Source organism: Strix uralensis, chromosome 10 (genome assembly GCF_047716275.1).
Source record: "Strix uralensis isolate ZFMK-TIS-50842 chromosome 10, bStrUra1, whole genome shotgun sequence".
In the NCBI taxonomy this organism is placed as follows: domain Eukaryota; kingdom Metazoa; phylum Chordata; class Aves; order Strigiformes; family Strigidae; genus Strix; species Strix uralensis.
The window spans coordinates 22144225-22168185 of NC_133981.1; the positions used below are offsets into that span (position 1 = coordinate 22144225).

At 42.9% G+C, this 23961-nt stretch overlaps 1 protein-coding gene and 1 long non-coding RNA gene across 8 annotated transcripts in view; one reads left to right on the plus strand and one right to left on the minus strand.

Annotated features, from left to right (window-relative positions):
* Positions 1-3894: 3894 nt before the first annotated feature.
* On the plus strand, positions 3895-13000 carry LOC141947768 (uncharacterized). The gene is made up of 4 exons (XR_012630258.1): positions 3895-4044; positions 9738-9909; positions 10420-10662; positions 12902-13000. It is a non-coding gene; the product is annotated as an uncharacterized LOC141947768 (long non-coding RNA).
* A 568-nt stretch (positions 13001-13568) lies between these two features.
* VGLL4 (vestigial like family member 4) overlaps positions 13569-23961 on the minus strand; it is a 105439-nt gene continuing 95046 nt past the window's right edge. For all 7 annotated transcript variants that reach the window (XM_074879717.1, XM_074879719.1, XM_074879724.1 and 4 more), the window contains 3 exons: positions 21600-21822; positions 18269-18389; positions 13569-16406 (listed from right to left, as the gene is read on the minus strand). In XM_074879717.1, the coding sequence (XP_074735818.1) occupies positions 16138-16406; positions 18269-18389; positions 21600-21822 (613 nt within the window). In that variant the 3' untranslated portion in view covers positions 13569-16137. The remainder of the gene's footprint in view (positions 16407-18268; positions 18390-21599; positions 21823-23961) is intronic.

Here is a 23961-nt window from a genome sequence, read left to right on the forward strand (position 1 = left end):
ATTGGTGTCCTTCCCCCCCACTTTTTTTCTTTCCCTGTTGAATGTTTCCTTCCCACCCCCAGTGCTCGGTGCCTCACTGGTGAGGGAGGGATCTGGATGAACAAGCAAATTAATTTCTAGTGACAGATTTCTTTCAAATTAGTGTAAGAGGCGAGGAAATTTATAAAGTAGGTATGATTGTGCTTTGTCTTTAAGTGTCTTTATTTTCATTTTGTGCTTCAAAGTGACTTTTATACAGTAATTCTGTAGGTGTTACCACTTCCTCAGGAACCTGTGACTCAGGCAAAGTATAAATGAAATGACATCACCGGCAACTCTTGTTTGAATTGCCTGTTTCCTAAATAGGGACTGTTGGTTTTTCTTTTAATACTTGCAGCTTTGTTTTGGGGTTTTTTTGTGAGGGGGGAGGGGATGAGAGGTTTTAATTATCTAATTAGCCCTTAGTAGAGGTTCTGTTGTTATAAAGCATTCTTAATTAATTCCTGATCAGGGGGACGATGGCGGGGCGGGGGGGGGGGGGAGGAGGAGGAAAAGCTCTGAGCATAATTTTCCGTTATTATTTTGGAAGTAATGCAAACAAAAGAAATGTGTTTTCATACTATTGGGCAGTTTTAAAGGATCTCCCTGGCTGCACTCTGTAGTGTGTATTTGCACCGCAGGAGATTCTTGGTAGATTTCAGGGTTTCCTTTCCTGCAACTGATACTTTTCAGTGTTAATGCTATATAAATACAGGATTGAAATCGGAGGAGTCGGGGTAGTTTGGTTCTTTGCTGAGTGTCTCCAAAGGCGGCAGGAGCAGTGGTTGGAGCAGGTAGTGGTGTGGGGGACGGGCGGCCGCAGTTCCTTCTTGGACAAAACCCCCAGTGACGTCACGGCAGGAGCTGGCTCTTAAACGAGAGCTAAAAGTAATGTCAGGAATTCTTGTCATCAAAGGAATGTGACAAGTTGGATGTCTGTCTAGGTCATTTATTCACAGTGTTCATGGACAGGCTGTAAAAGTGTTGCGTTTATTTATTATTGTCACGAGCAAAGGATCACTGTCCTTTTGTTTAAACAGTAGGAGTTTTGGAGCTCTATAGAAATTAGTGCAGCAGACTTCAGATATGTCCTTTTGGTTGTGCTCTGACTGTACGGGTTGTCACTGAGCCCGCAGTGCCATTGTGGTTGCACTTTAAAGGAAAACTCAAAGAAAGTCCATGTATTCAGGGAGGTGGTACCAGTGACTACCATAGCCAGTGGTCTTTCTTCCAATTATGTCAATCCACGTCAAACTTTGGCACTATTGAGAACCATGTAATTAAAGTTATTTTTCAGATGACACGCTAAGCCAAAGTCCTAAAACAAGGTTCTCTATCTCTTTTTGTTTTCTTTCTAATTTTTTTTTCTTTTAATTTATTTCACCCTGTCTTCCTAAAGTTGCTGTGCAGCTTCCTTTGGATCCTTCGTTTTCTAAATTACCCTTTGTGCAGGGGTCATGCATGCTTTTAATGAAAAACTCTTACTCAAGTTCCACCCAACAGCTATTAGAGCAATGGTTGTGTATTGTTGTTGGTACTAAGTTGGGAATGCTTTGAGATGATAGATGATATAAATGTAATAACGTTACAATTATTTGGTCACACAGATAAAAGACAATATTCCTCTAATTAAAATGTTTACTCTTGCATGTCTCTTGCATGCAGTTAGGCACTGTCTGTGATTTTCCCTAGGGCAGTGGTTAGGAATGAGTGAGCTACACATACTGTGCCCCGTGAGCCCTGCAGGGCGGCAGCTGATGTATAGTATGGAGCTAGGTCATTGTCATCAGCTGCCCGATGTGACTAGTGCTCTCAGAAATCCTGGGGTAAGACATTGCAATTACTTGCTAACTATATTTTGTTGAACAGGAATTCAGTAGTGTTTAGCAGTCAAATATTACAAACTTAAGATAGGCTTCTTTGTAACCACACTCTGATTTGCAAGGGAGAAGCAGGGAGCAAGTCAGCTGGTGTGTGTACAGCGTTCCCCTCTTGCTGGAGATACTCTAGTTTCATGTCCAACAATGATAGTATCTGTTACTTAATTTAGCTTCCTGTTGTTAGTATTTGTAAATGTCATTAAGCGATTCTGATAGATGATATCCACTGATTAAAAGTCAGCTTGGAACAGAGCATAACAACATACCTGTTGATCTGAGATACTGGAAAAGAATGTGATTCAAATGTCACTTGAGTGTCCGGAGGGGGCTGACACTCATGCCACGAGGACATGCAGCAGAACGTTGCTTCAGAATATGACCAAACTACTGTTTTTAAATTATTTTGTTGCTATTATAATAGGTGATTATGGCTTCAAAAATTTTCTAAGCCGAAATGTTATGTTCCAGCTTTCACAGGTTTGGGATTAATGTAATGAATTACTGTGATTTTTAAAACCACTGCTTATTTAAAGCAACTTTGTCCTCTCCATAATAGTCATAGTCATGGGAAGATGGATTGAGGCAGAACACATGGGCTGTACCACAGAGCTCCAGCGAAGCCAAAGAAAGTCACATCATCTCTGCCTCCCATCCATTGCCTGAGCTTTTTTGGTAGAGTTGCTTTTGCTGAGTAAGTGCCTAGTACAGCAAGACCAATCTTGACTGAGTCAGCTAGGCAGTAGAAAAGCACAAGTATTAGAGATTATACAGGTGTATCTCATCTCTAATATTGTCTATTAATGCCTTTTAATTTGATCAGTTTGGACAAGGAGTTCAGAAGCGGTTAGTGAAAGGAATTTGCCTCAATTTTTGGATGCTCTGAGCCAGACTTTGCTGAGGTCTTAAACTGGGTTTTGGAATTCTAAAAGGAGTCTGATTTCAAATGTAAAGACAATCCTACATTAAGCATGTATTTTAAAAACTTTATGTGTGTAAAAGAGGATTAAATAAATCTGTTGTTAAGTTTTAAATGCTTGCTGTTTCAGTTTTGCTCTTTCTTGCGTGCGTGTACTGGAAAATGCGCTCACCAGGATGAGCGTTATGTTTTGTGTAACAAATCAGCTAAAATAGTGAGGAGTCACAGAAGAGCTTTGTTACTCTTGTGGAAAAGAAATACAGAAAAGGAAAAAGTTAGTTGAGTGCACATTTTTAAAACGGGTTTCTGGTTTTGAGGCTTGTGTTGTTTGTTACCAATCTGACTGCTAGAAGCGTAACTGTTTGTTTCACAGTAAATGCTTGCTGCTCCCAGAGGGGTTCAAATGCCCAGTAAGCTTGGGTTGTTAGCACAGTTGGAAATCAAGGTAATATAATTTAGCAATCCAGTCTGAAAGTGGCGAGAAATAACATCGGTTGTGTTCTCCAAGGCCTGCACTGCCATTTAAATTTTCTGTCCCCTAGAATTAAAGGTTTGGATTCATTTGCAAAAGGAAGGTGTGCGTTTACTTTGGTAATGAAACAGAAGAATTAAAAAGCAAGAAGCAAGTAAGAATTGGACTTTGGGGTTGTTTTTTTTAATTTTCTTAATTAATAAATGTTTCTTAATTAGTTCTGACCATATATTATAAATGTACTCCAGAGGAGAAAAAAACTACTTCTGTCCATTTCCTGAGTGAAATACAGAGAACTTTCATGAACCAAGTACAAGGTGTAAATAAGTTGCCATGACCTGTAATTTGTTGGACTATATAGTGGTGTTAGTGACATTTTTGTGTTTTACTGAACTTCCACAGTGTAGTCATTGGCTGGTTTCCCCAGTTAATCTTTTCACAGAAAAAGTACAAAACTTCAGTTATGAGAGAAGAGCAAATAAAGTGAAATCCTTTGAAATCATTGCCCACTGCCCCAAATCTCTGTTGTAACGAAGCCCCAGTAATTCTTTTGTCCTACCATGCTAATATTTTCTTTTCTTCCCCTGTTTCCATTCTAGATGGGAGATATGAAGGGGCAGAAGAAAAGCAGTAGTGCCAGAAGAAGGGGAACCTGGAAGAGAGCCAGGAAAGACAGCTATAAAGAGACTGGCTTCCTGCTTGAGGCTTTAGGAGCAACGGATCAAGGATGCCCCAGTTTGGGAGCTTTCCCATCAGAGGTATTTTCATTGGCTTTGAGCAGCTTACATTCCTCCTACAAGCTTCAGTCCATTTCCTTGGCTACTGACAGGTCTTAGCACATCCCTTTTTCTGGTCAGGGTATGTCTATCTATGGGGAAGCTCTCCTGAGGCTTAGCATCAATTTTCTTCTATTTTGGGGCTTCTTCTTGGGTTGCTCTAGCTATAAGGTTTCAAAGGATCAGAGGGAGTGTAGGTTAGCCAGCCAGCTTTCTACTTCTCCCTTTCACTCTGTTACAGAAATTAAGTGCTACTTCTCTTTTGTCACCCAACTTTTCTAGTGCTCTCAGGAAGGAGAGGAACATTCTTATTTTGTGCCTACAGAGGAATTAGACCAATATACTTGCTTAAGCAGACTTCTCACCCACAAACAACAAAAAAAAAAGTATATATGGAAGCTTCATGATGTGATCCTGTACCTTCATGAACGTTCCCAGCGCTCCCTAAACGCCATCCTATGTGGCAGTTCTTGAAGTGTTTTGGTTTGAGGTTATAGCATAGCTGATTCCCACATCAGGGCTGCAAAGCTAAGCATTGGAAGTTTCCTGAGGAGAGAATCTTTGCTTTTCATCAGTCTGACTAGATCAGTAGATGATAGCTTTCTCAACTCTCAGAATGTTGTTGCTGGTCTCCCAACACTGGGGTTTTTTGTTTTGTGTTCCTTCAATTCCCAAGAATCTGTTTTGTTTTTTCTTTAATTTAAAAATGAACATCTGGTTTGTGGCTGTGTAGAAAGACTTGAAAATGTGAAGCTAAATGGCTCAAGAACAGAATTAATTCCAAATGTAATTATTTATAACAACCTGATTTTAATTTTGCTTCTGAAAAACGCAAGGGAAGTATTTTCTCATACAGTGATTTCAGTGAGTTCTGTGAACACGAAACACAGCTGTGGTGAGCTATCAGTGTTACTGCCTTACCACCTTACACGTAAGTTATAACCAACGTAACTGCATGTCCAGAAAGCTTTCTAGTCACTGAAACACTTTGATAGTGTTCTGTTCATTATGCCTTGGTATCTGTGGGACAAACAGCTGACAAATTAGTTGAGATCTGTGCAAGTAGTATAAAAGCAATGGTCTCTATCCTTTCCTTATAAAAGGCAGAAAACCACTTTTTGAATGGCTCTGGAATAGTGTAAAGAAGTCCTGAAGTCCAAATCCTGTTGATTCTCTAGTAGCAAGATCACATATTTGGCAGCTATGATGCTTTATTTCCTCTGTATACCAGCATTAGACGTTACATTCTGGGCAGCTGATCAAATTGGATACACTCAGTTTTCTTTTTGTTGAGCTCTGGAAATCAGCATTCTGAGTATAGATTTCTACGCTATTAAAAGCTCAAGGGAAGAACTTACTTTATAATTTAGAAAAAGTCAGTTCAAAGAACTATCTGTACAGTTGCAGATTTTGGAGCCTTGGGTGGATTTTACTTGTGGCACTTATACTTTAAGTTACTAGAGTAACTTACACTGGCAAGTTACTCTAGTTCTGCGCCAGCCACCAGGCACTTCACGCCAAGTTCCTACGGCTTCACAGAGCCACAGGGGTGGTGTGAGAGGCTCTAGTGCTCCACCAGAGCACCGTGGGATTGGGGCGGGTGGAGGGGAGGGAAGGGTCTAGCGGAAGGTGCAAAGAGAGGAGGGCGCAAAGGGGATTGATGTGTGAGCCAGATGTAGATGTGCTGGTAAAATTAGCGCTTCTCTTAGGGGAAAATGCACAAAAGTTGCTCCAGGAGTGTGTCACAGATGGACTGATGGAGAGGAGGTGGGATCTGTCATGGGGCAACTGTTAAAAGGAGGGAACTTTTCATATAAATAAGCGAATATTTCTTCTTGCCTTCATTAGCTTCTCTTTCTTTAATGATGTATTGTGGGTGGATCTGCTGTTGACTTTAATCCTCAGCCTTTGCCCAGGCATTTTTCACATTTCCTGTGAGAACTGGTAGGACCAAAATGGCATCCAGAGTTCAGCTATAACAGGGCAGAGCAGGAGGAGAATCCCACACTCCCCTTTCCTGTCTTTCCAAGCAGAAATTGTTTATTTGTTGGATTAATCACTAAAGTTACAGGCATGTCAGCAAAGTCACAATTTGATTTTTTTTTTACTGCTGATTTTGCATCATCCTGAAAGGTCATAGCTAGACTCACATTACAGACTGCATCTGTAAGACTGGCAACAACAAAAGCATTATTTTTTTTGTGAGGAAATCTGTTCTTGCCACTCAGATCTTTAAAACAAGAGCCCTAGAATCCCACCACGTTCTGTGTCGTGGTGGCTTTGCAGGACTTGGGTTTTTCTTCATTTCCCCACCTGAAAACTCAGCATTTGAGCTGATGACATGACATTGTATAGACTAGGGAAGCTGAAGGCTAAATTAGCAAATACATGAAACGACAGAGGAGTGGTTCAAAACAAAGATCTCTGATATAGTATGTTTTAGACAACCCCTATAATGCAGTCTTTAAAAGTTGAAGTACGTTTTACATGTATGTGGTTGATCATTCTGAACCCTGTTCTTAGCCTATATTCAGACAGCCGTGTCTTTATTGCAATAAGGAGAATGTCTTGCGTACTCTTATTTTCCCCTGGACTAGCTAATTGTGCTGTCCTGATGTATCATCAAGGCTTTCTTAAAGCAAAAGGTAAATTATGTACGTAATGTACGCCTGTGTTTCAGGGGACAAAATGAGAATATTGTTTACTTTTGAAGAAATAGGTTTACTGGTTTCAGTTATTACTTAATTGGCCCTGCAGGTTAAGAAATTACTTATTTTAATCTTGATTTTCAAATTCCTGAGGGAGGTATGAGAGCCACTGGGAAGGAGAGACTTACAAACAAGCGACAAAAGCTTACCGTTAAGATCAAAAAGACCTTCACAACAGAGGATGATTTTTCTTTATTTTTCGCAACTCTGAATAATGAGAAGAAGTGATCATCATCTCCGATTATGTATCTGCTCCAGTTAATTTCTTTCCAGAATTTTCCTTGGTAGGGGAAGTCAGACTGTGGCAGAAGGTTTCCACCTGGGGTCATGCTCCAGTTGGTACTCACCTTTGAAAGCAGCTTGCTTGCTCCAGGTTGTTGGCACTGTGAAGAGATGGCTGGTGAAGCTGGCTGGCACCTCCGGGTGGGAGCAGGGGGGCTCCTGTGTGTCCCTCAGCGGCGGCCTCCCCGCGGGCAGCCACAGCTCCATCGAGGGAGTGACCCGAGAGTAACGGGAGCTGCGGCGGCTCCACGTCCCTCCGGCGAGGTGGGGAGCTGGGGGATACCGGTGACGCCTTGTATGTCAGGAGTGCCAAGAGGCCAGACCTGCAGTTCTGTTACCGTGGTTTTGTTTTCAGGATAGATGTGTTTTTATCAGCATATTAAACAGAACAACAAGCTCTAGCAGCCAGAACAATGTCAGTAACTGTTAATGCCATGAGAAAACGTTTGCTGAATAAAAGTAACATCAAGTTAAATAAAGGTATGTTGGTGAAAATAAGAGAAAAGGACTTTGCTGCTGCTGTAAACCCCACGACAATGCTGTATTAGCTGTGGTACTATTTGAATACATGCATTTTCATCTGAAGAAGTTAATAGTCTAAAATATTCTGTCACCTTAGCAGGAGCCCAAGAACCTGTCACTTAGAAGGAAAAGGAAAGGCCCTTGCTTTAATCTCCAAGTATTGTTAGTTCTTTCCATTATTTTCATCACCACTTCCCCCTCCAAAAAAAAAAAGGTTTAGAATACTACAGTGGATTGCTGAAGAGCAAAGGTTTGGTTTTAGCCTGAGAACTTTTTTTTTAAAAAAATAGTTCAAGTTTTTTTTTCATCTGAAAGCAAAAAAAATCCTGCATTTCTTATACTTTAACTAACTAGAACTAATATAATTGCAGTGGTATATCGTGTGATTATTTTAACACACAAGCCACATGTCATTAAATACAACTAGACCCACATTATTTTAATATTTCAGGAAGCAGGAGATTTGAGCTTTGTGTTTTTCTGGATTAAAAAAGTAACATTGATTTCACCATGAATAGCAGGAAACTATCAGAAGTATTCTGTGTGCATAGTATTTGCCCAAACTGAGTAAACAGTTTTAAGATAAGCAGCTTTTTGACTATTTAATGTAGCAGGCATGTGGCTGACACAGCTTCATGTTGACAGATGCCTTTGTGTCTGTCTTTGTGATGGAGAGAAGACAGATGTTCTCCTTGGCATTCAAGAAAGCTGCTGCTTAGCAAAATAAAATGTAAAATTAGAATGAACAGTGCAACAGTGAACAGTGTAACTGGCTAGCCTTCAAGTAAAAAAGATTGAAACAGTCTTATGTGAATGTAATGAAGTGTGTTCTTACTGGAAGTCAGTAACTGCTTTGTCATGATTTAAAAGTAGCCTATAGAAAAAGAAATTCTGTTGTTTCCAACTCTGTTAAAATATAAATGCATGTCAGTCTGAATATCCATGTATGACTAATCCCATGCCAACCATTCTTAACAGAGAGGCATGTCAATCGGGTATAAATGCTTAAGTGATACAGCAATTAGCAGCTATAAAAACCCCTAAGTTAGCGCATTGTTGTCTGATGAATTGGGCTCCTGATTGTGTCACAAAGGAAAATATGAGAATTTCCTATTTAATGATCCTTAGGGATGCTGTTGTCAGATGAGGATGGAGGCGGCCTTCAGAATGACATTGTCCACTTCTAGCACCGGAGGAAGGAGCAGCACAGGAGGAGCTTGTGCCGGGAGCGCTTCAGGAGGCACCGGGCCCGCTGTGTCGCTCCTCAGGGGGGTACATGGGTCTCATTCAAAGGGACCTATCTGGAGAGCTGCTGCTCTTGTTTCTCTTTGAGATGAGCCCAGTGGAGCATCTGGTTCCCTTCATGAATGCTCCCAGGCTGGTCCAGTGAGAGCTGCTGGTCTCTTAAGTCAGTGTTTACTGGTGTGGCAGTTCCTGAGGAGAGGGAAAATCCTGGGAGTGAAGTTCAGGACTATGGAGCATGTCCACAAAGAGGCCAAGTGCGTTGCCCAGGATGGTGACGGTTCCCTGTCTCCGCCCGGGAGGGTGCGCAGAGGCCCCCTCGCACACCAGCACAGTAGTTGGGGCTCTGCTCTGCTCACAGGAACGTGCCCTTGTATAGTTGTGGGTTTCTGTAAAGGTGAAGGTCAGATTTGCTGAGCAGAATTAAGCAGGAAAATGTGACACTTTTCTGCAAATAAAAATCAAACCTGATGCCAAGCTCAGCAGTTAGTCTAGAGTAAACATAGACAAACAGTGAGGAAGTGCATCACCTGATAGAGTTGTTTTGCGGAAGACTGAGGAATTCAAACTGTAGTTTTGAACTAAAAGCTCCAGAGCTCCATGGAAGATTCCCAGCTTCCACAAGGTGCTCCTTCTACCATTTCTGTCAGATAAAATGTACCAGGACCAGATTTCTCCTTAGAGTTTTAATTAAAAATAAAGTTTAGTTTATTGTCTTGCAATTTAATCACTGTTTTTGCAAGGCCCTTTCTACACCAGAGTTGGTCTTCTTCTGCAGCTTGCTTTCAGCCTGTGTTCAGTTTGTCTAAACTATTAAATGTCTCTGAGAAAATCTGAAATCAGAGAACTGGAGAAAGAAGTGGTGCCTGTGGCTTTAGATCAAGGATGAAATGACTTGCTCTCCCCTTGCCTTTTCTACAGAAACAGCTGGTTAGCAACAGCGCCTCCCTGGGACAGCGGCTGGGCAGGATTAGGCTTGAATGCTCCCATGAACGTTGCTCCACTCAAGAAGGTTGTACAGCTGAAGGCTGAGCACCCGTGGAGGGGCACGTCCTGAAGTGGCTGTGTTCCTGGTTTTGCCGTACATGCAGAGGTCAGTAACATTTACCCAGGTCTGCTGGTCTCCTTCAAGGCTTGTGCCCTGCTGATGGAGAAGCAAACACGTGTGTTTCTTAAATGTCACTCCTGGTGAGGAGCGCTGCCTCCCTGAGCCCCCCAGCACCTCTCTGGGGTGTGGGAAGCCGTAGAAAAGCCTCTACCAGAGGAGGTGACCGTACTCCTGAGACAGAGCGCGCACTCTGAGCTCTCCCTCGTGCACCTCTGCAGACACATAGTGCTGTTGCCTTGTGTGCTGTGACAGGAGAGCACCCAGGGAAAACAGCAGAGCTTTGTCAGAAGAACAAGGCAGCTGCTGTGGAGCTAGATGTAACTGCAGTTTAAAAATAAGCAATTAAATTATCTATCTTGGCTCTCTTATACCCAAGAAGTGCACTTGAGAGAGCTGTTCCACAGAGAGGGGCAGAATGTTCCCATTGACGGAGAGGTTACAAAATTATTAAATTGGTGTATTTTAGTTATTAAATTGGTATATATTCTGTCATAGGCCCTTCAGGGATAAAGTGTGCTTCAACCCACAACATAATCCAGCTGTGCGGTAGCTGTCTGCTCAGGGAGGAGAGCTGCAGACACTGTGTAACGTACTTGGAGCTGTACCCGTGCCAGATGAAATGGAAGCTCCTGCCTATCAGGAAGATACAGACCGGTGTCTTATTTCGCTGTTCCTCAAGAAGGATCTAAAGATAGTGGTGAACGTTCCCCTCAGCCAAGCGTGAGTGTGCCAGCTCGGGTGAGTAGAGCTCTTGCACAAATAACATTTGAAGTACTAGTGCTGCGCTTTGCCAGGGTACCGCGCGGAGCCGCGGAGGGACGGGCAGGGTGCCCGGGGGCCACAGAGGGCTCCACTCGCATCCGTCGTAACGCCAGCCCTTGGTACAGCGCGAGCAGCGAGTGTCCAACTCGCTCTGCTGTTGCATGAAGGCTTCTGGGTGAGGCTGAAAGACAATTTTACATCTTTTCTCTGTTGAGTGACTTGGCCTCCTGGGAACAGCTGTATCAGTGCCCGGCACCCCGGGAGCACTCAGCCTGGCTGCAGCGACAGTTCAGCTGCTGCTCGTGAAGCAGCTTCTGGACTGGTGCAGTTACAGCCCCAGCGATCTCCGATGGGGAACTGGTTACGATTTTGAGTTTTGTGCATGTGTCGGGTTTAAAGCCTCGCGGTTCCGTTATGCTCCGCAGCGGTGGAGCTGCTTTATGAGCACAGAATCACAGAATCGTCTAGGTTGGAAAAGACCTTGAAGATCATCCAGTCCAACCATTTGCCTAACATTGACAGTTCTCAACTGCACCATATCCCTAAGTGCTATGTCAACCCAACTCTTAAATACCTCCAGGGATGGGGACTCCACCACCTCCCTGGGCAGCCCATTCCAACGCCCAACAACCCGTTCTGTAAAGAAATGCTTCCTAATATCCAGTCTAAACCTTCCCTGGCGCAACTTGAGGCCATTACCTCTTGTCCTATCACTCATTACTTGGTTGAAGAGACTCATCCCCAGCTCTCTGCACCCTCCTTTCAGGTAGTTGTAGAAGGCGATGAGGTCTCCCCTCAGCCTCCTCTTCTCCAGACTAAACCCCCCCAGTTCCCTCAGGTTTCCTCTGCGGTTCCTGTACGAGGTCCCTTCAGCCCATCGGGGCGAGCACAGTCTGCTGGGGAGGTTCAGTGGCCATCTACCAGTGACACCCTTAGTCCAGGCTTAGCAAGCACGCACACTTACCACCTGTGCCCCTCTACACAGCTCTGTACTCCCACAGCACTGCTGCTGCATCAATCACAGTCTATCCAGCCTCTATATTTGTCCGTAAAGTTCATTTTCACAACTGGGGTTGTTTAGTCTGGAGAAGAGGAGGCTGAGGGGAGACCTCATTGCCCTCTACAGCTACCTGAAAGAAGGGTGCAGAGAGCTGGGGATGAGCCTCTTTAACCAAATAACAAGTGATAGGACAAGAGGTAATGGCCTCAAATTGTACCAGGGAAGGTTTAGACTGGATAGTAGGAAGCATTTCTTTACAGAACGGGTAGTCAGGCGTTGGAATGGGCTGCCCAGGGAGGTGGTGGAGTCCCCATCCCTGGAGGTGTTCAAGAGGCGGGTTGACATAGCGCTGAGGGATCTGGTGTAGTTGGGATCTGTCAATGTTGGGTTGATGATCTTCAAGGTCCTTTCCAACCTAGATGATTCTGTGAACTGAGGCAGCTTGAAATACATAGAAACTGTATTCAGGAGAGGTCCCTCACTGAACTAGGCAAAGATCTGAACTCTAATCCCTAGTAGAGTTGTGATGTCAGGCCTGTTTTTTAGAATTAAAATTCTGGTTTGAAGTAAATTAGCAAAAATAATGTGTGTGTGCACGCAGGGTGAGGTTCCAAACACGTAGCTGAAAGTTGCCTTTCACTTAGCTCACAGAAAAAGATAAGCCATTACAAATTGTGTAGGGCTTAATCATATGAAATGTGTGTGTGCGGTTCACTTCTTCTAAACCATGGTACTATACCCTTTTGTGCAAAATTACTGCTTGCTGCTAATTAGAAAAATCATGTGGTAGGGAAAAAATTACTGTATTTTTTTCCTTTTGCCATGGAGAAAACAGAACCCTCTCTAAGCTACTGACCTGAGAAACAGCAATGCTGCCTGTCCTGACTCAGGTAGTCCCCAAATGTTGATGTGGGGATGACTTTTTCCTAAAAGGAAGCCGGCTCGCTTCAGAAAGCAGCCCGAGAGGCTTTGAGGCGTGTGGCAGTTGGCCTCCCTCCCAACAGCTCTTGAAGCGTGGATTTAGGCTTCTTTCCATGCGTATTTAGAGAGGGATGTTTTTCAGATGTGTTAAACTCATCGTTCTTGCTGTGTTCTCATGGAATCTCCCACCCCCCGAGCAGAGCCATTTGCACACGCATGGGCACGCCGACCTTGGTGTTCAAACCATTCAGGCACTTCTAACACACCAGTAACTTTGTGTCTCGGTATTTTTAGGGGTTCCTTTTTTAATTTTGGAGACACCTCTACTACACTTGGTGTTGAAACTCCTCTGAAGGCTCTTGCCTGGTTCACGGAACTTTCTGAAAATCAGGTAATTAGAACCCTTGCTTTTAAGGATTAACCGTCTCCGGTCAAATGAGTGATTGATCCCCTATGGAAAATCCCAAAGCACAAGACCACGGGCGCCTGCATTTGAAGCACAGCTGTTGTCTTTAGGGAATAACTTCTGTTCTCTAGATAAAACTTGAAGAAGTTGAGGGGCTAAACAAAATGGGAGAAAACGAAGACCTTGGTCTTTTCAGGAAGAGCACGGACAGGCCTTTTCCCAGCGGTCAGTGTTGAGGAGCTGGTGAGCTCTGCGAGGGCGGCCTCGGCCCCACGGGGTGAGCGGTGCTGGGCGGGGGCACTTCTGTCCACCTCTGGTGCAAGAGGTTCCCGGTGCAGCCGTACAGGCTGGTTCTTCACAAACGCCTGAACTTGTTGGGAACCCCCCCAAATGCCAGCCCAGCCCCTTCTACAGGGTGACAGTTCTAAAGGCGCCAGGTTTCCCCCCAGGGAGAACATGACAGGAACAGCCGTTTGCTTCTGCCTCCAGCTCCCGGAGAACAGACACTGAGTTCCTCTCTCTCCCGAGCAATACAGAAGAGTACGGACACGCCTCTGATTTAAGAGCACTTTATTGTTCTTTAAGGCTACTTTTAAGTACAAAAAAAAAAAAGATGGCCTGCCAAACCTTTTTTTTTTCCAGGTGAAACAAGGCCACAAAAGAATGGTATATTACAGATTTACAAACACAGAGAGAATCTTTCAAACTGAACTGTAGATAACCTGGCTCTGTGAAGAAACTTCACCACGTCTCGTGATGGTGAGTTCAGTTTAGTTTCCTTCCACCTCCCCCCAACCCTTTGGCTTTCATGACATTATTGTGTCTAACATATGTTTTACTGGACATATCACATTAAATCTTTATTGCCCTCAAATCCATTTACCTATCTCAGATAAGTAAATGTAACCTTGTAAAACAGCTATTATTGAAAATATTAGCTTTAAAAACATTATCTTATTTGTGTTTACAAAGAAATATAGGAGTCACATTTTCCACAGAGTCCATCTACAGTATTAGTATTTTACTGTTATAACGCTCAGTAGCCTGTAGCAATAACAAACTAGTGGCTATTAATGCTAATGCAGTGTTCTCATAGAATAACTGTGTTCCTGCACTTTTACTGTATTACAGACAAATCTACAACAAAAAAAAAGATCAACTTTTTTCTCCAAACAAAAAAAATGAATGATTACAATAAAGGAAAGGGAAAAATTAAATAGCTACATATCATTAACAAATTAATTGTTCCTCAAAAAATACCTACAAATTTCTCTGTACATTCTTTACGCACAGCGTAACGATGGTCTTAAAGTTACCTATATAAAAAAGTGTTCTTTTAACAATCTTCCTACAGAGAGTAGGGTACTGAATGCCAAAGCGAGTAAGCGTTGACTACCCAGTAAGATGGTAGTGAAATGTGTAAAACTGGGGGCTTAGGTGTTGGTTTTTTTAAATTTTTTAAAGAAAATTGAGCAGCCACCTTCTCAACAAGAGTAAGAGCCAATCTCCCGATCTCTTTCTACCCTGCACCTTTTCCAAATTAAATAGCTTAACTTTAAAAAAAAAAAAAAAAAAAACAAACCCAAACATAAAATAAAAGCCACAATGGACCCAATACTGTAACATAGTCCATAATACATCACGTGTAGTTCATCTTCCAACTAGTTCTACCTTTCTACACTGAACCAATCATTTCAGGTAACCCAGTATAAAAAAAAGCCCTAGTTGCAACTGTACTGGGAAGATGGAATGTATGGGGGAGAGCAGTTACACTTAACAAGAAGAAGAGAAGCTCGTAGTACTAGCACAGCTGTGGTTTCATGCCTGCCTCTATTGCCTAATTTCTAGTTAGTAGCTATTAATATAGCAAATGATAATAAATGCAGTAATACCTGTATAAAGTTTTCTAATGGAGGAATGTATGCTGCAACTTGGCATAGGTTTATGAATAAGCTTAAAAAAATTAAAGATCATATTTCACAAACTGTAACAATCTGTTGTCCAGCCAAGATACGTAACGGTAGCAGTTCCTGCAGCTAGTTAAAGGTGGATTACACAGACTTAGTTTTAGGAAGCAAATTCCTGTTAAGCAGACAGTGCTGCAGACAGAAACAATTACTCAGTCATGCGCAAAGCTATAGCATCCTGTACCACGCATCGTGTGTCTCTAAACTGCGTCACTTGAGGCCTGTCCTGAGGCTGTCCTCTTTTGCTGGCTGCTACTAAAGTGAATATCAAATACAAATATCATAGAGTACAACTGTACCAGCAGTAAGTATATCTAGGATTGTTACTGACAAAAATAAACTAACTTTGAAGAAAAGCTAATAAGTATTATGATTCTTACTGTCTATACATTAATAGATACCAGCTATTTTTCATAAAACATGCATCGTTAAGCACTATTGAACCCTCCAACCTCAGCTCTATTCTAACAAACTGCAGTGTTTAGGAAAAAATGCCCGTGTTCTGTAAATTATGCAGTCCAGTTGCAAGCACTAAGCACCTGAAATCTAAAGAGAGAAAGACCTATAACCTGTATGAGACTTCCCCTTCCAAAGCTGTTTTGCCTTAAGAAAAATCAAACTGATAGAAATGTCATCCTTAAACCCTTTTTTCAGCAGTTTGCCCTCAAAATATTAGCATCTTCCGGAAAGTTGCTATGCAACTTCAGTCCTCCTCCAATAGTGCAAATCATACATGACAGTTCTTTTCAAGTATATACATACAAAATTACTTCACAGAGGGAAAAAAAAAAAAAAAAAGCAATGTAAGCAAACCAGACAAATTCTAGTCTCAAGAAGCTAGTAAAAGCAAAAAGCATTTGGGTCAACCAACTACGTGTAATGGCTTTTGTGGATTAGCGTGCATTATTTTTTTTAAGGGGCAGCAGATTTGCATCAGAGGTTTCTTTGGTAATTGAGGCAGGAAAAAAGGATGCTACATCGTATGAATCTTTATGAAATAGTTCCTGCTATCGTCTTTAAGGGCACCCTTTTACAAATAAAAAGTGAGTACATAAAAACATGTGTTGAAAACTAACCTCCCCTCCCCCAACACTATTTTAAGCACTGTTCAAAGCTCAGTCAAACCATGCAAATTCACAAACGCAACGGTCCTCTCTTCATGAGACCACAGAGGGCGAGTGATTATGATTGACCATGTGAGAGGAAGGGGAAGACTGGCCCCGCCGCGAAGCAGACTCGGGGCTGCTGGAGACTCCGTCCTTCGCGGCTTTAATCTGAAGCCATGTATCCCCGAGTGCTTTGGCAAAGTGGTCATCGACTGATCCCGTGATGGACACCGAGTTTGCCACTGGCTCAGGCTCCTTGTAATTCTTGCCAAGGCTTCGGCGGAAGTGCTCTTCCACCACCGGGTCACAGGCAGTGGTAGCTGCAGGGGGAAAGGAGGCAGAAGATGCGTTACGTCAGCGCGGAATCCTGGCACCAAGCACTGGATTCACAACCCCTATCTTCCCTGCCTCCCCCCCCCTTCCTATCCATCTCAGCGTAAAGCAGGAATTCTTTACATCCTTCTAGAACTGCTAGTGGGGAAGATGATGGGAGCAGTTAAGATGAAAAGAAAGTAATAGATGGAGTTAAATATTTTTGCATTTCTGTGACCTGCAACAGGGAGGCATTTTATACATCATTATCGTTCTCCCTCAGGCTACAGCTCCAGCTCTGACTCTGTGGAAACCCTCTCCCAGAACAATCACACAGAACTATTTAGGCTTAGACAGAATTAAAGAGGGAAACGATTCTTTAAAATCAGCTCCCAAGCCTGCTGCTACCAGGTGTGAGGAGACCTCATTCTAAATTACAGCATGCCAAAAGCTGATTTCAGGGCTTCATCCTACTTCACATGTGCTAGGAGCCAGTCAGAAAACTCAATGAATCATTACCTCTGCATTAGGTACTACAAGCATTAAAATGGTGTAATGCTACTACAAGAGGAATGAAGAACCTTAAAAGACTGGGTTTGAGCAATACTGGTAGTAATTCCTCAGACCAAATACGAGAGTTGCAGTTTTACAATTTAGAAACAATACATGTGTGTCTAAACAAAACAAATTTTGCAAAAAACCCTCAAAACTGTGGGATCCGTGACATTGTCCTTCATGCTACAGAAAGGCTTGATTGAGCCTAAAGTAAATGTGAGCATCACGCACAAAGTGACAAGAGATAAATCTTTTCAAATACGTTTACCACGCTTCCAAAGCCTGTGTAAATAGAGCCGGGGTCTCAATGAAGCAGCTCGCCTTAGACAAGCAACTGCAGTTTTCTAGAAAACTTCTAACATCTTAGATCCCTAACTACTGATTTCTCTGAGTGTAATATATCCTCCAAGGTCTTGCTTCAGCTGCTAATTCTAGTTTTCAACAATACACTGATCTTTTTTCTAAAAATAATAACAGCCACCACCACCACCCTACTATGGACTTTTAGGTTCCTGCCTAGGTCACAGTGGTGGTGTTACACTGACACGTCTGGCTGATGAAGCCTCGCTGCCCTGAGCTTTTGGAAATGCTGTGTGTTAGAGCTACGCATCAGCAGGTATGTGACTTGAAAAGAAAGGGTTGTGTTTTCCCCTGGTTGCACAGAGAGAAAGTGAAGAGAAACATCCCAAGGCTCCCCAGCCAGTACTGCATGAAAAGATTTCATGGAAAGTACTAATTGCACAGAAGGTAGAAAGCTAAAGCTCCCTGCTTGGGTTGCTATAGCAACAGCCAGCCAAAGCTTTTTGTGTTACTCTCCACCTTTCTCTGCGTGGATATGTACTTTGGAAGAGTATTTGTATCTGCAGGAAGAGATTTTTGTGACTGCAGCTGAATCATAAAAGTCTACTGGCTACTGTAAGACTGGGGAAACTACAGCTCCTAAAATAAGAGCATGGTTGGATCTGCTGGCCCTGTCTGCTGTTTGTCAGTTAGACTAAAATAAACATGATGACTTACTCGTCTGTGTGGGGTGTTTGTTTTTTTTTTAAAGAAGCTTTTCAAAACAAGAAAAAAGAACGTCTCTCTCTCCCTAATTCTGAGCTGGTACTTTCTACTGTGGCATAGGATTGATGGTTAGAACCACCGCAGAGGGGACCCGTGCTAGCGTGTCTCTGGGTGCACAGGATACAAAGAGGTGTCGATTGTTTCACCACTCCTGTTCATGCATCAGTGCCTACACAGTGAAGGTTAGCGAGATGGGTTTGTTCTCCTCAGGTTCCAATCGGGCAGTTCAGAGTGCGGGCATGTAACTTACTGCTGGAGGGTCTTCTGTAGGCAGGCACGGCTGAACCGCAGCCGCTGTGAGCGATGGGGCAGTGAGAGAGGTTGCAGTTCCGGTTGTTGGCAGAAGCGCAGGTGATTACGGATGGACGGTTCTAATGCGCAAGAGAAGAGACAACTGTCACTCACCACGGCCACCAGGCAAAGCCCCGCTCGCAGAGCTTCCCTGCAGCGTCACTTGAGATGGACAAACACTGAACCGAATCCCACAGTGAAATAACCCGTGAGCTATCCAATCCAGTAAGGCATATTAAACCCCAAAATGTTCAGCTATTATTTCTTTGTCTTGATTAAAAAAACCCCCACATTGCATTTCCATAATGCTTCTTAGTTATTTAAAGTGGCAAGCAGCCATATGGAAAAAGAGCAGTATAAAAGCAAATCATTAAAACCATTAAAGTGATTTTACAGTGACTGTTTCAACTTCGCAGACATTACATATGCAGAACTAAATGTCAACACATTAAATACTTGTTTCGTTCTACGGCCACATGTCCTTGTGATTCCAGGACTCAGAAGGGCTTTACGAATTTTACAGGTATTTGTCTTCTTAGTGCTAATCAAGTTTTAATGTTATCCTTTTTCATTCAGAAGTTCAGTTCTCCTAGCCTGACTAATTCTGTACTCCGTACTTCAGCCACACAACAATTAGCCCATAAGATGTAAAATCTGAAGAGCTCCTGAGCCAGTCCTGACCGCAAGTACCTTCCTGTGGTAATGAATCTGCCTTTCTACCACTACTTAATAAACATCATCCTTTTTCTCAACACATGCAAATTCCCCAAAACGTCTATTCACATAATCTTAATTCCACAATGTCTACTTTGTACAACATAAAATACTCTTCTTATAGTTGTTTACTATGTAAATGTTACATTGAAACAAGGCCTTAGGAAAAGCAATGTCCTGGTTTCTCCAGGTGGCTGAAGGGAAATAACAGGTATTGGAGTATTTTCGCTTTGCATCTTTGGTATATTTTAAGATGCAAGGAGTCCACTTTGCTATGCTCAATATAAGTTAATTGTTAAGTGTCCAAAAGATTAACAGAACTGATATAATTAACACAGTTTTAATTTCTTGTGCAGCAAACCCACAAAAATCACTACCACCACCATACAAAGTCAGTGAGGAAGGAAAGAGTTTTCACTGTTTAGTGGTGCTTCAGTCTAAACAGAGTAAAGACCAAAGCAAAAGAGATGAGCTTTCAAGGGGAGGTTTAACACTATTTGTCTAGACACAATGGAAATGATGCCATTTACATCTTACTGCACTGACAGCAAAGTAAAAAAAGAAAAAAGATAATTATTTGGTTTTTCTGTAAGCAGTTCACAGGTGGAAGTATTTATTTCCTTTTTTATAGGGGCCAAGATTTTGTGCATCTACGAAGCAGTTTTTGAGAAGCGTGTATGCGCTCTCTCTGCAGGAGAGTATTGTAGATGTGCAAGAGGCGGGAAGTAGAGAGAGAGACGGGTAATAAAAAAGCTTGTCTCAAGAATGCACGTACCAACACCACACCGGATCTGAGAGGCAGGATAAGGTATCTTACAGATCCCCTGGCGTGGTTCTGTGTGCACAGGTGCACTGAGCAGACTACTCATATTTATATCAAAATATTGAGATAAGCTGAGAATTTAGTAACAGCGACCACAGCAGCTTAATAACCCTAGGCTGCCTAAAACTAGAAGCTGTTTTTTCCCACCTCTTTTTTAGAAACAGAGTAAGTTGAAATCCCATTCAACATGTCAAGGTTAAAAAAAAAAAACCCACCCAAACCACAAATCATCAAACTAGGGTTTCTTATTTTCAATGCACTTTTTATTTTGTACGATTTCCACTCTGTGCTCGTAGCAAGGTCTTACCTCAACATCCTATTTTCCCAAGAAAATAGATTAAAATCTAGCTCAAAATGTCAAAGATAACAAAAGAGAGAGGAATCTGGTAACGGGCCACAGGAATCAGCCCAAGTCAAACACGCCAAACCAGCAGAGTGTCAGTGGTGGCGGCTGCTAAGCGGAGATGCAGCGGCAATACTATCAAAGGGCACCAGTGTCGTCAGTGGAAGCCCGTCCCTTCCTCCTCTGTCATCACCAAACGCCGAGAGCAAAGAGCCGCCATTCTGCACAGAACAATAACTCTGCAATCTGTGTGCCAAATGATGCAAGATATCAGCAACACCCGTGTAAAGCTAGGCGCTTTGGCACAACAAAATGTAAAAGACTAGCGCACATAGCCAACCACCGTGAAAATCTACACAGCAGATGTAAAGTATGCGGCTCCAGTGAAAGGAAGCTTTCATAAATTGCACATGAAAAATCCCAACCTCTGACAGATCATCCACTCAAAGCGTTCACCCTTTGCAGGGCACCACAGCAGAGGAGGAAGGAAGGAAGGACGGACGGACAGACGGAAGAGCTTGGGTACAGGGGCCAGTTTAATTTCACAACACTGCAGCTGATCACAGCTCAGTTATCTTGCTTTGTCCCGCCACTTGTGAGAGCAATAAAAGCGAGTCTGACATATAAGAAAACTGTGATTGTGTAACGTGCACAGAGATGCCTCATCTTCAGCAGTTCTGAAGGAAAACAAATACTATGTACAAGATGGCCAGGCAAAATCCCAACAACCAGCCAAAACCAAACCAAATTGAACCGAACCACTCCAGCATATGGGAATAAAGTGTAAACCAACCGAGAATCATTAGTGTGCTTTAGGAAAAGTCATTATGAAAGAGTGGTACAACATTGCTCTGAACAACGCAATGAATGCTCTGGCTGCCTAAAACAACTAAGGTCATTCCAGCTTATTTCACCTGGAAAATTCAGTGCAAAGTTCTCCTTTATGCCCTTTCTGTCTTGCACCTCTTCTTCAGCAGTCCTGGGAGGAGAGAGCTGGGCCAGAGGGGAGGGAACACGCACTGCCTGCCAAGGGCAGCACAGGCAAATACCCTCCTTACCTGGAAACTGCATCAGTTACTGCCTAGCAGGTACTGGAGCTTTGCTCAACCACAGACTTTGCATGCCCAGCTAGAACACATGCATTCACAAGCTTAGCAAAGCATCAGAAACAGCGGGAAGGCCAAGAAATCTGGGACAGATATATTTAAACATCAGTGATTTATTCACGTTAAACACAATGAGCTGTGACATTCCTTGTGCATTTTTAAAATACATTTTGCCTGAGGAATAGTATTGCCTACCTATTGCGACTCACAATACGTTCTGCTTACATCTGGGAAGTCCTCATTGTGTCTACAGCAAGGATTCCTACAACCACCCAGAGTTTCTTGTCAGCCTAGAAGCCAGTACCTGCTGCCGTTCCACAGAAGTCAGTGTAGGTGCGATGCCAACTGTTCGGGTTGCATCCATGCTGTTTTTGGTCAGTGCTAGAGGTTGATCCATGGTCAAGCTTGGGATTGAGGCATACATGTGATTGGCATGAAGGCTCATTGTCGGGGCAGCAGCCCTCTCTATTGGGCTGCGACTCCTCTCTCTGTGCTCCTTCCGATAATCTCCATTGGCAGTCTTGTTTCTAACACGTGAAAGAAAAAAAGGTCAAAGGACTTACTATTGTTGCAAGCTATAATAAGATACGCAACTTTGAATCCCTTCAAGAAACATGAGGCAATACATTTTGTTTGGTTTCTGAGGAGGGATATAGAACCCCTCAGTGAAGTATCCCTGGTCTATCCAGCCACCTCTCTGCAAAGAGAGGCCAATGATTTACATTTGCAAGCTCTGGCAACCAACACTTCTCTTCAGCCTAGAATTTCTTCAGATACTTACCTAAACGCACCGAGTTAAAGTAACAGCTGATCATGCTTTGTTAAGATAGACATCTCCTCATTGAACATACTATTAATCCCACTCTGTCTCCTAACACTGCAAGATTCTCTAAGCATTGCTGAAGCCCAAGGAGAGTTTATTTTACTCAGAAGATGTGGTTGCTATCAGCAAAATGCAGTGAGTCAAGGCAGAAAGGAAAATTTTCAATCAGAAAATGAAAGAAAAGCAAACTACACTGCACATCTCAGAATCATTTAATTACAACTGTTCTTTAGAAAGAGTAATTTCAAACTACTAATGAACAGTAAATCTCAGTAGATGTACTCACATCATTAGCCAATCATTCACTGCAATTAAAATAATATTGATTTTGTACTTATGTGTAAGACCTTTCAGTTTTCACACAGCAATATAATCATCATTAAAGGCAAACCAGGTAATCGAAGGAAAGGTACTTCACTCATATTGGTGAAGGCAGTCGTTCCTAACCACTACCAAGGTAAGCGTGGGCACGATTGGAAGTCTGGAACACAGCGGTACGCTAAGAGTTAACACGCTGCAATGCCTACTGCCTCAGCCTGGACAGCAAACTCCTCTATCTGTCACCTAGGAAAGCACTAGAGGAGAAAGCTGGTTCTCTGGAAAATACATTCTGTCTTCAGAGGGCCCTTGAAGTAATAGTGAAGTGTCCTGTATGTCCCTGTGTATTAAGTGGGCAAACTCCATTTACAAGGGGTCTTTCCCCCCACTTTTTAAAACACATCATAGCAAATTAATATGCAGGAGCAATCTTTAAAAATGCTCTGATTAATATTAGGCAGAGACAGAATAGAAAAATGTTTTCTGCAATACTAGAAATTAAGGTGTACGAATAGTATTCAATATTGAAATAAGTTACAATTCCAAGAAGCTAGTGCCTATTTCAACGCCTGATAAAGCCTCTCGAAAAGGAATGCTAACAGCTGAGGGGACAAAAAAAAAAGTCCTGCCAACAGAAGAAAAGAAGGAACACCAAAGCTTATCAACAAAAATGCTGCAGAAAAAACTCGCAGGTTTCAAGTTCGCCCAGCGCCCTGACCCGGCGTGGCCACACAGTCTCTGGCTGCCACGGGGGTGCCTCAGGGAGAGCCCCGAACACCGAAACGCAGTGTGGGATGCTCTGCTGTCACCCTGCCCTGGGCGTCGGGTGGTCACTGTGCTGCACAGCATTTGTTTAAGTGCCTTTTGAGACCATGGAAGCTTTTAGCCTCCACAACATCCTGTGGCAACAGACTGCATGGTTTAAACTACAAGCTTTGTTAAGTACCTTTTCTTCACCGTCTTTTTGCTTCTTTTTGACCTAAAATCTAATGGCTTGGTCTGTTCTTACCCTCCCAGTTCTTGCATTAGGAGAGAGACAAGGCCATCGCTCCCTGATTATCATCCTCACGCCACTCCTGAGTTCATCCCTCTGTTCAACAACCTTTTTTCTCCAGGGCACTACTTTCTTCAAATCAAAACTGCTCCCATGTCTGTGTCATCCTTGTGTAAGAGAGCTAGAAAAGCCGTAATCTTTCTCGAGATGAGGGTGCAGACCTCTGCTGTATTCAGGGACAGGACCTTTGCTGAAGTCATCACAAGTCTTCAGTGCTATTCTTCAGCTTGCTCGAGAGTCACTTGGTTGGACAGAAATCTGCTATTGCTGCCTGAATCAAAACTCAATTCATTTATCATGGTAGAAGTCAGGGTTAATATGATACCAGGCAACCAGTGACTTGAGAACCTCAGGACACAGCTTTATTCTCTATGCCAAATTCCCCTGACATGCTTAGGAGGGAACAGCCAACAGAATAACAATACAATTTGCAACCGTTCAGATCCCCCCCGCTCCGCCCCCCCGCCTATC